At 38.3% G+C, this 14,448-nt stretch overlaps 1 protein-coding gene across 10 annotated transcripts in view; it reads left to right on the plus strand.

Moving 5' to 3' along the window:
- The window catches only part of THSD7B (thrombospondin type 1 domain containing 7B), a 456,617-nt gene that overhangs the window by 270,669 nt on the left and 171,500 nt on the right, over positions 1 to 14,448 (plus strand). For all 10 annotated transcript variants that reach the window (XM_080600715.1, XM_080600714.1, XM_080600720.1 and 7 more), the window contains 2 exons: positions 6,102 to 6,257; positions 7,972 to 8,169. In XM_080600715.1, the coding sequence (XP_080456841.1) occupies positions 6,102 to 6,257; positions 7,972 to 8,169 (354 nt within the window). The remainder of the gene's footprint in view (positions 1 to 6,101; positions 6,258 to 7,971; positions 8,170 to 14,448) is intronic.

Genomic DNA, 14,448 nt, shown 5'->3' on the forward strand with positions numbered 1-14,448 from the left:
TGACAGGCTGGGCTGATGATGCAGCAACAGGAGAGTGCAACATGTGGTCTGATTCACAGAAATCAAGTTCTTAGGTGGAACTAAAACCCCATAAACCAAACCGAATGCCCAAGAATCGCCCTCACCCCAAACTAGGTATTTATCATCAGGATGACTGAACTGGCTTGAAGAGATGAGAAATATACCTCTGAAGTGTAAAATATATTCAGGCAAGTCTGCATCAGATTTATATTGCTGGGATGCCGAGTTATTGATCTGTAAGCTCACCAAATGCTGAGCAGAATTTACGAGATAAAACTCACATAATGGAAAAATAAATATGTAACAGCTGGCTTCTTCGGGGGAAACCCTTTAGAAGCATGAGAGGAAATGATTTTATTCAGATCTTTGGGGTGCTTGACAGTATTGTGTAGTTGTGTATTTCAGAAATTTTAGTTTGAATCCATTAGGGAAAAACACATTTTCCCTAATGTGTTTCAGAGGTATTTTATTTTCATTTTTTTTTCTTGTCTAGAAACTAGTTAAAGGAAAATGAAAAGAATGTTTAAAAAAAAAAAAAAGGGAATATATACAAAGATTTTGACAATGAAAGGAATTTTATCTTCTGAAAGGTACATTTAAGAGAACCTACTTTTTTAGTCAACATGCTATTTGATATGCCCATGAAATATTTATCTCTTTATAAATACATTTATTTACATAGCTGGCTTCGGTATGCAGCAAATAATGTGCTGTCCAGTCATTTCGCATGAGATACTAGGTTTTAGTTCAGGTTTTTATCTTTCAAATTTAAGATATTAAATGTTTTTGTATTTTGTCATTATTTCCTGCCGCTGGAGCTGGATTAATTTTATTCAGAATCCTTGTTTTCTTCTGAGTTATTTTGCTCCGTTGTTGTTATGAGGCAGGGGAGCTGCAGTGTGCTCAAACAATGCTGCTCATTCAGATGAAAGAAATGGACGGATTTACGTGCATGCTGTTGCACCCCGAAGGGTGTGGAGAGAGGTGACGAAGAAGACGGTGACAGGGATGCTGGTCCTGCAACAGGATACATTTGAGCTAAATGGAGCTTGCAGAGCTGGCACAGCTCTGCGTGAGCTGCCCTTGGGACACCTGTCCCCAGCGAGCATCACTGACACCTCCAAAGTGGCACTTCGTTTGTGATACTGGGCAAGTTTCCACCAGATTCGTATCGCTGGGATGCTGTGGTCCAGCATTCACGGAACAAAGTTCTGAACTTTCTGAACACGAAGTGCTAATAGTTTATGTCACTTCGGTAAAATTCCCAGGATCTTTAGTGTCCTGAAATACATTAAGCCATTGTTGCTCTTGGCAATCCGCTATTAACCTTCTTTCATGCTGTGATTAGCCTTCCATTTATACTTTGTTTCTTGTCTTTTAATTGATAATAGGACTTGTGCCTTGTGGCTTCCAAACTAATTGATTCTTTTTAGGAGCATGAAAAGATCCTTTCCATCAGGGATGGGGTGCATTAAGCTTTTTTGATGAAGTGATACAATGGCTAGGGTTGGTGCTGTTTCTGGGCTAGTTTAATTACATTCAACACATCTCCTTTGTCTGATTCTTTGTTTCCACTATAAAAACAAGGCTTTCAGATTGGAGAACTTACTTACCAGTGTTGTGCTGGTTTATCCCTATTGTGTTATACACATGTAAGTGATTTTATAAAGAATCATTCATTCCTGATTTTCTCAAGTAATTTCCCTTCATATCGATCCAAGTATCTTTGGTTCGTAAGTCCTGGCAAAGGCAGCAAGAACTTTTACAAAGATATGGCATCACTTTCCTGTACCCTGGTTATCCTTAATTAGGCACAGCTTTGCCATAAGATACAGTAAATATCTGATTGTATTGCCTTAAGAATTGAACATTAACTTGTATAAGGCCCTGCCAGTATGTAGGAGATAATCCTGATGTATTCCAGATACATTACTGATATTTAGAAATGTCTCATTTGGGTGTTTATATCAGAAACATTTGTTTTTCATTCTGAAGGGGAAATTAAGTTAAGGTCCAGGAAAAAAAAAAAAAAAAGAAAAAGAAGAAAGTGTTAGATACCTCCTGAGGAGTGAAAAACCAAATTTGAAAGTAATAATTGCAACCAAAATGCAACCCTATATATTTCTCTCTCTGACTGGCCATCATTGCTTTTTAACATAGTATTGGTATGTATGCCAGCAAGTACATGCCGATGTGACTATATTCACAGATAATTTATTTATTGGCTTAAAATTACATTATGCAAGTAGTATCAGAACTGATTTCCTCTTCCACTCTACCCCCAAATCACTACCTCAGTAAAAATATATAGAGAAACAAGATACTTTAGAACCCAATTTATTATCTCCTGCTGGTAGCAATAACCTGAAAATAACAGCAAATAGTAAAATTTCAACTTGAAGCAGACACTGGTGCTGGGAACAGCTGTAGTCGCATTTATAAAGGATAGATTCAATATAACAGCTAAAGAAATGTGCAATGTTTCAGAGGCTTCCAGATTAGTACTTGATTGCTTTTTCAAGTTTATTCTGTAGATTGAGAAGAACACAGGAATTTAAAATATGTGAACAAATGTAATAAATAAGCTGCTACTTGAATGAGAGATACTGCCTCCCCCTCCCACCATTCCCTCCCTGACTTCTGCCTTTCCCCTCATCCCCAAAAGATGACTACTGTTTTTCCAAGGGAAATAAGTACATAAAAAACAGTTTTTCTATGTGAATGTAGAAAATACCATTACAAAGTCAATTATTGAGCACAGTCAGAAGGCTGTCTGGTATTTAAAGACAGGCCTAGCAGCTGTGTTCATTTATTGTAGACATAATCTGAGGTTTTTTTTTTAAATTTTTTTTATCCCTTTCCTGAACAAGGAATCCCTGTCCAGGCTATCTGCACCTTTTTGGAGGCTGTGCTGTGTGAGGATTTTGGCATTTAAAAGGTTCATAGAAAAAGACACCTTATAGTTCATAAAGAGAAGGATGTTAATTAGCATATAAAAGAATGGCAGAGTTCAAGAAGGTACGGTGGGTAGTGAGTATTGCTTTTGAAGAACTTTATATGATTCATGCATTACTATAAAGAGATGAATTAAATTGAGAGCGTTAAGATGACGCCGAAAAGAAACAAAACAACGTCAAAGAGATGGAGAGGCTTGAGAAACTACTGCAGATGGTCCGTGAATGAAGAGAGTGGTAGTACCTGGCCAAAGCAGCAGAAAAACATGGAGAATTAGGGAGAATCGATTACTCTCAGAGCTGAGACAAGTGTGTGTGGAAAGACACGACTGCGTCCTTCCAGTTTCTTGCTTTGTGGTCCACTGCCATGCAGCACGCAGGTAGGTGAAAGATGAAACTTAGACATCGAGGACCTGTCAAAGAGGGCTGTAAAAGCAGCCTACCTCTGTGCTGCTTCTTCCTCTCCACTCGAAATCTTCCCTCATTTCCTCCCTGTTACAGCTTTGTAGTAAAAAGTGAAGGCATAGTCACAAGACTAAAAGCAACTCAATTTGAGCAGACACTCAGGCAAAAAAGCAAAAAATCAAGCTTTTAAGTAATACTGATGGAAATCAACTGATAGAAATAGTTGTCAATCAAATTGCTGTCAAAGAGAGGAAACTCTTTTATGGAGCCCCACTGGTCCATCCACTCCCTCTGGCTATCATGCTGGGAATGGTGGGTCTTTATACCCACCTGGTTTTTCAAAAGAATGAGATTGTATGTGTGTTTCTTAATGCAGCTGGTTTCTTTTTGTTCTTGGCTTATTTCTGAAGACTTTCACTGGAGGATTGTAGTCAGTGCAGAGTGAATATAAACTGGCACAGCCCTAGAATATATTTGGATTTTTGATTAAAATAGCCTGTGCATTTTCTGATCTACATTTCACAGAATATATAGAACGGCTCAAGGAAGTGGGAAAAGGAGCAGTATTTTTCTAGGGACAAGAAGCATGTTGCTCCTGGGAATCGTAAGGGGAAAAGAGCAGCCAGTGCTGGAATTAAATAGAGCGTCAGCCTAAGGGAGGAAGAGGAGTGGGAAGCTGGTTATCGGGGAGAAGGCGGCAGGCATGTCCTCCAAAATGGGAAAGAGTCTTCCGTGAGTCTGACGTGGCCAGTAGGCTCAGTTTTACGCTGGATGCCACCTATAACCTTACCTTTTAACTTCGTAAAATTTTTTTTCTTGTTTGTCTTTCATTCAAACTAATTTAAAATACCCTTAGCAAAATGAGTTAGTTTTCAAAGCAGGAGACCCAACCTACTTTATCTAATATTCCCCATTTCAACGGTTACATTGCTTCTACATTACAATTTAAAAATCAGTGAGGAGAAAAGAGCCATTGCTAGCAACAACACCTTCAGTTGGAGCACAGTAGGATTGGATTTTATTCTTTGGGTTTACCATGTGCACTCAGATTTATTTCCTTTCATTTATTTGACTGAACTTTCCAAAAACGGTACAGGTTTGCAAAGCTCAATGCTGAAAGGCAGGTTAAGCCATGCATGAGACTTCTTTGTAAAATGCATCCTCTTATCCTTAAAAGTCTAATATTTATCTCATTCTGTCTGTCACTCCCCTTGCATGGTCTCTAGAAAAGTTGTGCTTATGTTAGCATTCAGGTGAATTGGATTTATGCCATGTTGTAATCTCTAAATGAACATGTCAAAGGCTGTAGAGTGTCTCAAAAATCATTCAGAAAGTGGTCTTTTTTTTACTAATGGGTTATCTTTCAGGTTAGAATTAAATCACAGCTGTTGTTTAGTCCTGTTATTCTGATGAGTTGGAATCATAAGCACTGATATTGGTCTTAAATCTCAACTTCAGGACTTGTAAATCAACATTTATTGGGATTTTGAGCAGTGAATTCATGTGTTTAAAAGAAAAAAGGATTCAAAGGATTTTATTTTAAAGAAAACGGTAAAGTATCAAAAAAAGAAAAGATTACACATATATTGGACATATTTTTATAAATTCTTTTCCAGTGAGTTCCATGCATGGAAGCAAAGAAAAATGGACATTAAAAAAAAAAAAAGGAGCATATAGCACACTCAATAGCAATAAAAATTAACGAAGGTTTGGTAATACCGTAGCAGAGTAAACTTGGACAAGCCTTTGCCTTTTGAAAGACTGTTTTGATACTGGCTTATCTAAAGAGAAAGCCAAAGTCAGCCCATCATGTAATTAAAATGCAGTGTTGTATAATGACTCAGAAGAGAGATTTAAGCCTTCTCCCTTCTTTTCCTTCCTGCCCCAACCCCAAATAAAAAGACAAGAGATGTTAATTGGAAGTAGAAATCTCATGTGATAAATGAAAGTACAAAAGGAGTCAGCTTTCCAAATTTGTTGTCAATATCATCAAAACCAATATGCGGTAGAGTTTGAGATCAGCTTGTCTCCTGGATGCAGAAGTCTGGAGAACTGCGCAGCTGATCCATGCCTTCCTTGGATGGAGGCAATTAAAATGAACATCTCTACAAGTGGGAAAGTCTCTTTCTGAATGTGTGTGTGGAAGAAACGGAGAGCGCTGCTCATTTGTTTTTTGAAAGCAGATGAAGAAGATGTGAAGGTCTGGATTTAGTCTTCAATCCAAAAGTGCTTGTGCTCCTGAAGGTGATGGATATGCAATCATACCCCTGTGCTCAGACTTTCCTTCATCTGCCTTTGCCTGCTTCCCAATTGCTCCCAATGTGAGCTTTTTGGATTCCCTTCTTATTCATTTTTCTCTTCGGTATGAAGAGGTCTCCTTGTGTATAAATGCAGGAGAATAGATTCCAGTCTGTTGTTCTGGCACTGTAGAAAATCAGCACTGAATTTATCACCGATTTTCCATTAAGCGTAGTCTAAAATTGGCCTGCTGAATATGGTTGATTTAGATAAAACTAAGTGCCTTGCTGAACAGAAGATTAACTTTTTGATCTGGGAGTTAAGACATGCAAAAAGCAGTGCATTAGGGTGGTTTTTCAGAAGCTAAAGCCACCAGTAAACTCTGGAGCTCTGTGCGTTGGTCAAGGTAAAATTAGACTCTTTTTTTTTTTTTCTCCTATTTTTTTCTCCTTTTTTTTTCTTTTTCTTTCATTTTCTCCTTAGTTAGTAGACCAGTTGATGGGAAGTTCTGCCTGGGTCCTGCTCCCTCAGCCTCCCAGCTGTGTAACCTGCCATGTCCGTCTGAGTGCGAGGTGTCTGCCTGGTCGGTGTGGGGCCCCTGCCTTCCTGAAAACTGCCAGGACCACCAGGGGAGAAGAGGTAAGGGCTACTCTTACATGTTCCTTGCAGCATTCTGGAATCAAAAATGTGAAATGGAATGTTATGATAACTTTGCAAAAGCAGTGGTGTCAAATTCCACATTGGGACCTTAATGTATGTGTTTTTAAATTAACATAGGATGGAGCTCTTAGATGTGCATACAGGACTGGAATAAGACCTTTAAAAGCTTTTTGCAGTTATTCTTGAAAGAAAAAATGGATTTAGATTCTTTTTTCTTGCACTGAACTTGTAGAAAGGGAGGATTTCTTGGGATAGCAACTGCAGACCTCCAGGGTGTGAGGGTGTCTCTCTCCCATCTCCTTCAGAAGTCCTGCTGAGTGGCTGGGCTCAAGGGGAATACTGGCGTGAGGATGAAGGTGAGATGAAGCTCAGGACTGAGCTGTATCCCATAGCTCTGCCATGTTGCAGTTCAGGCTGAGCCAAGAGGTTGTTCTGGGTTTGGTTTCAGCTCCTGGAAGAGGAGTATGCAAATACCTATTAATATCCCCTCGATCTTAATAGCCCAGAATACATGCCGTTTGCTGCAACACTTTGAGATTCATTGCAGAGCCTTTCCTTCCTTTACAATGAAAGCTGGAAACATTACCGCTGGAGTCGTGTCAGGGAATGAATATTATTATTTGGAAATTACACTGTTCTGAAAACAACATAAGTTTTTAAAGTGACTTGAGCTCTTCAGAGTGTTTCAAATGACAAAGAATTAATATAAATATTTCTAAATATAAAGGTTTGCAAAATTCATTTCATTTTTAAATTGTTTTAAAATGAAAAAAGAACATTCTAAAATTGTTTTGACTGATTTGTTTTTGCTGATGTGAAAATGGTGGAAGTTTGGTCTGTTGTATTTTGTGGGAATGTTTTTTATTTTTCATTTTCTTTTCTGTTTCATGTTCTAAGGCATTTCTGTGTGGCCTCCACTAATGCTGTATATTTGCCCAATGTCTGAGACACTGTCATAGGAAAGACCACCACCCATTTTCTTCTGCCTTTATAATAATTATGTCATTTACATAACAAAACGTGCTGAAAGGTACTTGCCATTAGTTCTGCATTTTATACAGCAACCTGACTTTTGGTTTTATTCAGAAGGAGGTAGATTATGTAATCAATTCTTTCATTATTTCTGTAACCTTTTTCTTCCACTTTACATTTGAATCTACCAATTTAATAGAATATCATTTCAAAGAGGTCTGATATGCATTATGTATCAGAAATCCTTATACCTTCATAAGGCAGAATACTAATTTCGTAGTAAACTGCTCTGTTGTATTTTAAAACAAGTTTTGTCAGTAGTGGATTCCCAGGCAGAGTATAGATGTCATTTATATCTTCAGCTTCTTTACTGTTTCTCTCTCTTATCTCAATTTTATTATTACATTAATATATGCCTCAATAGCTAATTCTTTGTTTTGGACGTGTCTTTTTAACTAATGTTGATTAAAATGAAAAAAGAAATATGGAAAATACGGGGCTTGTTGGAATTCTATTGGATTTTTTGGATTCTATTGCATGCCCAGACTGTGGGAAATCCAGCCAGATACCATCACAGTCAATTAAATAGTTGCAAGTGTTGTTCTATTGTTAGTCTTTATTTCCTCCAGTTCCAGATACCATACGTAGTCCTCTTTCTACTAAATTTTTGGTATAAATATTTTTGTGCAGTTGTCCAGTTAATTCACTTTCTATTTTCCAGGCTTTAGAATGAGACAAAGGCATGTAATTATGGATCCTGTAGGCCCTTCAGCGGGTTGTCCACATCTAGTGGAATCTATTCCTTGTGAAGACCCAGCATGTTACGAGTGGATTATTTCAGAAGGAATATGTGTGACTGACCATGGAGAATGTGGACTTGGAAACCGCATCCTGAAAACTGTATGCAAGAACAAGAAAGGTAGGTAATGGTGTCATCTTTAAAGCTTCCCTTTAAAATAGATTTTGTCTGAAGAGCAGTGAAAATTATTTCCAACTGCTTCCTGCTGAATTTTTTTGAAACCTCCAGATTTCTGAGTTGACTGTGGTGATCACCAGTGCTAATGTTACCTGGTATTTTGCTTGGAGCCTTTGGTCTATTTTGTTCTAAATGAGATGTCTCACCAGTAGAGCTCATGTTTTGTCCCTTTGGCCTACAGTGTACCACTTCCATGTGACAACAGTGTGATACCAATGGCTTGGTTCTCCCTAGAATACTTTTTTTCACTAGAATACTTTTTTCACTAGAGTAATTTTTTTCACATGTTGTGCAAAAGTAGGGCTGTCACTGAGGCCAGCAGCACCATGGACACAGTAACAAAATGAATCTGGCTCTTTACATTACTTCTGTCCTCAGTTTTCAGCATGCAGTTTGAGTTTGTCTTTTTATAACAACCCACTTGCCATGATATGAAGGAATGTGGAATGCTCAATTGTGCTGTTAAAATTAATACAAGAATCTAAATGAAATGGTGGCAATAAGTAATGCTTTACTCACTTGACAGCAGTTTGAGACCTGCAGTTTACAAGCTGTTAATAATGAATAAGTACATTTTTATATGACGTTTACAAACAACCAGCAAGAGCCAATTTCTCGTACATGGTTTGAACTTCAGCCAGAAGTTTCATTTCTTGATAAGGTCAGTGTTGTCAGATCTTTAGATTCAATTACATGGAGCACAATTTTGAAGTTAGACTCTACTGTCATCTCAAAAGTGGCAAAATCATGGAAATTCAGAGCCTAATTTTGTATCTGAGATGGAGAATTATTTTATGTGGTGCTCAGGCTGATCACAAGAAACAATTTCAAGTTGATAACAAGAGGGGTTAATTGGCAATTGGTGAAAAACAGTGTGTCATTTACGAGTCAATGGAATCTGGCAGAATTAAATTATGGCTGTTTTGTCCAAAGACTAAAGATTCCTCTGAAATAAATTAAAAATCTATGTGGTTGTCTTGCAAGTTTGTGGAAATGGGGCAAAATCTTCAACTGTTGTAAAAATGACCTAGCCAGAATAAACTAGAGAGAAGAGAGCTGTCTCTGAACTCTGAGTGGTCTCTTCAGTTGTGTGATCGTAACTGTAGGTCCAGTCCTGCAGTGATGTGTGCAGATGGAGCCTTGTACTGCTAAGGAGCACCACGCACTTCGCACTGTTAAAACTGTGCCAACATCCATTTCTGTGCACCAACTTGAGACTCAGAAGGAAAGAATATAATGTGGCAGATGCCCATTGATCTCTGATCAAACTGTTCTCTGTGGCTATGATCTTTAAGAAGCCATGCCTTTGAAGTGTCTCTTCTGCATTTAATTGTTCAGAAAGATATTGTAAGTCTCTTTTTCACTTTCATTACTCTGTGCATGTTCTAGTTACCAAATAGCAATGTCGGGACATTCTTCCTGCCCTGCCACCCCAAAGCAAACATTGACACATACACGTGATCATTTTCTTGGGTAAAAGCTGGAGTAAGCAGCAGAACTGCACAAAGTGTTTTGCCTGGCATAGTTGGCTAATAGGTAGTGGGAAGCCAACAGGGAGTCATGGGAAACTGTAAGACAAATCAGTTATGGGTAAAATAACATAAAGACTGTGCTTATGCTTAGCATTTATATAGAAGTCCAAATTCTGTGCAAGCAACTGCTGTGGAGAAAGCATTTAGGGTAGCTGCTTTGTGTGTTGATATTTTCATTTACTTAAGCGCCTTTTGCAGAATTCAATGCTGTATCCTAAAATTCAGTCATTTATCCATTGTCATCTATGCTTAGCGTGGTTGCTCAGTATTCCCACTGAATGCCTAAAGAGATGAAAAGACAAAAATACACTTTTTGGACGCTGTTAAATGACAAAATCCAATGTATCTCATCTTAACAACAAAGTTCATTTGAGCCTGCGTTATGTTGATTAGGATACTTAGGTTCTTCTTTATATCGCTCCCTGCAAGATACCTTTATTTTCATATAAATGCCAGACTTCTTGGCATGATGCTCTCTTGCTCTTGTTGCAGTGTGTTAGTTCACCTCTACTTCAGAAGATGAAAGCAGCAGATGTGTCGGTGCCATTTGTCAGCCCTACTGCAGAACAGCATGGCATCGCGGTTTCTTGCCCTCGCTCGTCTCCTCCTCTCCCACCATTCCCAGTGTGGCTGTGAGCACACATCCTTCATGAGCCCGTGCTCTGCTGTGTGATGCCGTGCTGTTGCATGCTGCTTTCCACAGCGTGAGGCCTTTTTCATGAAGAGACTGTTTCTTCCCTCGCCAAAAATGAGCCTTAATTGCGTTGTCTGCAGTGGGAGGGAGCTGGCCATGTTTTTCACTAAGGTCTCCCATGCTGCTGTAGGTGTAACCTGTGGGATCCTGTTGACCTAAACTTACCTCCAGCAAGGTGGGGCTTGGAAGTATATCTTGATCTCTGATGTATGTTGCTGGACAGTGGGTAAAGTTAACAAGACAAGTTAAAGTTAAAAAAAAAAAAAATAATTAAAGTTAACAAGGCCCCAATCTGTCCCATTTCTGGTCACCCCAATGCCTGTCCGATGCCACATCTGTTCCACACTTGTGATGCCAGCTCACTCTGTCGAAGCATTATCTGCTTGTATGGGCTTGTGGGAATTTCTGTGACTTAGCACTTTTACTTCCACTTAGTCTAGAGATGCAAAAATGATTTTGTTGTTGATGTTTCTTAAATCCCTGTTGATAGGGTCCATAGTGAAAGTGTCTCCATGGGGCTATAGGGCTATACTATGTACAGATCCTTTCATGGAGTAGCTGGAGTCTATCATTTGTGATTTGGAGCAGCTAGCATAGATGAGGATGTGGAAGGAATGAGCAGACCATGATTGCCTCATTTTGTGATTGTAAGGTGTCTGTCTGCTCCCATCTCATAAGGTCTGAAATCTCTGTTAAGCTACTGAACATGTGTGATACTTGTGAGAAACTCTAGGTCCATATCCCTTCAGTGTGGCTCTTCTGTAGCATCAGAAGGCAATAGTGTAGTAAAAAGGATGCAGTGAAATAATATGTAAAATGGGGAAGACCTATATTGCATGCTTCTTCCAAATATTTTTTTTCAGAAAGGTGTTCTTTTATTTAGTTAGTGAAGAATAATGGATACTTTGGGGAAATCAGTGCATCCAAAAGAATAATACAGGAAAATGGATGATGGTACTGCAGATTAGACTTTGTAACTGTATCCTTGAGATCAAAGAATGTATTTAAGATTTTTTTTGTATTCACAAACAACCTATGAATTATTAGTGATCTTACTCAGTTGTTTAAAGTTGATCAATTGAACAGTCAATGAACAATCAATGTATTCTTGATCGGATAGCTGCAATTATTTGACATTTACATTTGGTCAGTCTTGATTACAAGTGACAAACATTTCTGTGCATTGACCAGATGAAAATAACTCTGAAAAGTTTCCAGTTCACTTGTTGTCCTCAAATATTATTGTTCAGTAAATGCAAAACCATGAACGTGGTCAAAACTTTCTCATTTTAGAATGCAATTCGACAGCAGCCAAAATGTATTTTGCTTCATTTTTGGAAGACAACAACCAAAATCATCTTTTATATGCTCTGCTCCTTATGTCTTTGTGGTATCTGCAGGCATCTTGTGTATGGTGAGACAAAGGGAATGCAAGGTGGTAGCGGTGAGCAGAAAGCTGAAAATAATACTAGACAGCAGGATTTGGCCTGGGGTCAGCAGAAGAAAGTTAATGGACAGGAGCTGGTGTACCTTGATAGGTAGTTTCCCAATCTTTTAATTAAGATGCTAAGACAGACAATTAGAATTAACATATAAACGTTGTTTGGTTCAGTCTGGTGGAGGAATTTGGGAACCTTTTTTTTTTTAACATTTTTTTAATCTATATTACAGTATTAATATTGCATAAATAGATGGAAACAAGACAAATGTTGAACCGAACTGTGATTTTTAGAAATGCACTTTATAGTCATGTAGGTTGTGAACACAGCAGTGATTGTGGTGAGGAGTATGCCTGGTTGCACTGGGAACAGATGTAAAAGGAGCTACAATACATTCATGAAATAACAAGCATGACTCATAAAAAACAACAATTTGTTTTTCAGGCGTTTTATAAACGTTTCTTACAATACCGTAAGCTAAATCTCAACTAGTAGCAATGCTCTTGAAAGAATCGTAAAATGTTATTATTCTGAATCTGTTTTGTTGTAAACCCCATGTCATCAGTTATTAATTTGTTTCTGCTTGTTCTGATACCTGTCAAAAGAACAATTCATAACAAAGTTGATTTCTCAGTTACAGTGAACAACCTAATGTCTAAATAATAATAATAATACAAAGAAATAGTTTATACGTAAAGTATTAATTGTTTTAATCAGAAATTATTAGATCAGCAAAGTGGAGTAATCTGGGTAAAAAGGTAGTCTGATTTTACCGGATTAAGGTTGTTTTACTCTACTTCTAGTTACTAAATCTAATCAAGCGAGTGTAATTTAGATTAGAAGGAAACAAGGATCTAGTAGTTCAGAGCTGCTGAGCATTTGCCATTCCTTTCTATGCTATTAGCTTGGGTATCTGGGTTGTTTTGTGGGAATTTAAGTTGCAGAGTTGTTTTGCCTTTGATGAAAGTATTTAATACAGTTGCAAATAATCGGTCTACTAGTCATGCGGAGTGCATGGAGTGGTAATACGGTGCAGGTACTGGACCCAGAGTAATAAGTAGCAGGCCCTGGGACTCCTGGCTTTAAGGGGCAAACCACCCTGAGGCAGATGATTTGCCACGGTGGTAGCTTAGAAATAAAGCACGATGCTGTTGGAGCTGACACGGTGGCAAGAATTTTTAGTAAGCATTCTCAATGAGATTGTTAATAGCTGCAATAACCTACTGGCTTTAAGGTGCAGTAGTTGTCTGTGCAAAGGGGGCAGCATCCATCATCTGAGCCCTGACTCACTGAGCTTCGGCAGTGCCAGACATGGGGCTGTACCAGCAGCAGAAAAGAGCATTCATGAGCATAAATCGTTGTGAAATAGAATACGAGTCATCTTCATTGGAACACTGTTACACTGGATGATCGAACCTTTGTTTTTCTTTTCCTGGTACTAACAAAAACAGCATCTTCACAGGAGCTGGTGAATAGAAGAAACACACAAAATAAGGATGTTCAGCAGCCTTTCAGGGCTATCGCTGCTCTTGCTGTTGAACAGAAAACTGCTTCTTTACCAGCTTCTGCTGCTGTTCAGGCAGTCCTGCTTAACCTGTCTTTTAAATATGACAGCTGTCTTGTTCATCTATGTGATCTCTTTGGTTCTGGGCAGTCAGTATCTGGAATGTGGCACTTGCTGAGGAGATCTTTTTTTTTTCCTTAAGCATTGAAGTCTACTGAAAAAAAGTGCATGTTGGGGGTGAAATATCTCTATTACCAAATTTCAAGTATTATCTGTAAAATTTGAGAACAATATTTCAGGGAGTCAGAATGTTTTCAAAAAAAAAAAATCTGTAGAATTAAATGTTTGCTTTTTTTGTAAATGAAATAGACCAAGTCTGAAACAATAAAATTTTTTTAAGAGAGGATGTTAAATAATATAAAAGCAAAATATTCCTTTTAGATTAAACAAGCATTTCACATCTTGAAATTACATTTTTTTTCCCTTAAATCTTCCTCCACTCTTTTCAGTCCACTTAAAGCAGTTTTCTTCCTTCTCCGTTTTTTTTTTTTTTTTTTTGGTTCAGTGCCCAAACAGAAATCCATTATTCACACGGCTCTATTGACAGAGCAGACACTGAAATCCTGTTGGAATTCAAGCGAAGAGTAAAGGGAAGTAAGGTAATCAAAGCAGTGTTATTTTAAGATCCAATATTATGTTCTGCCAGAGCTTGACAGTGAAGCTCTGCACTTACGGAAGCTGAAGACTCTTTGGGGTAGAATATTAATATTGCTGTGTTCAGTTACCTGTCTATACTTACAGTTCAATTGCATTGAGTCCATTGGTCCCTAAGAATTTGTGTCCAAAGAGCCTGCGATGTGTGTGCTGCTTGATACACACCGTCATGGGAGGCTGGGACATCCATGACAGCTTTGCTTGAATCCTTCAGAAGGAAGATGCCGCAGGTAGAGGAGATGCCTAGTTTTATTCCTGGTTCAGCACATGAAGCTCTCTGAAAAGTTGTTTTAACATAAATCTGAGCAAAGCCAAATTGTCACCTGGGGAGAATTTTTG

Source organism: Anser brachyrhynchus, assembly GCF_964034855.1.
Source record: "Anser brachyrhynchus genome assembly, chromosome: 7".
Taxonomy (NCBI): Eukaryota; Metazoa; Chordata; class Aves; order Anseriformes; family Anatidae; genus Anser; species Anser brachyrhynchus.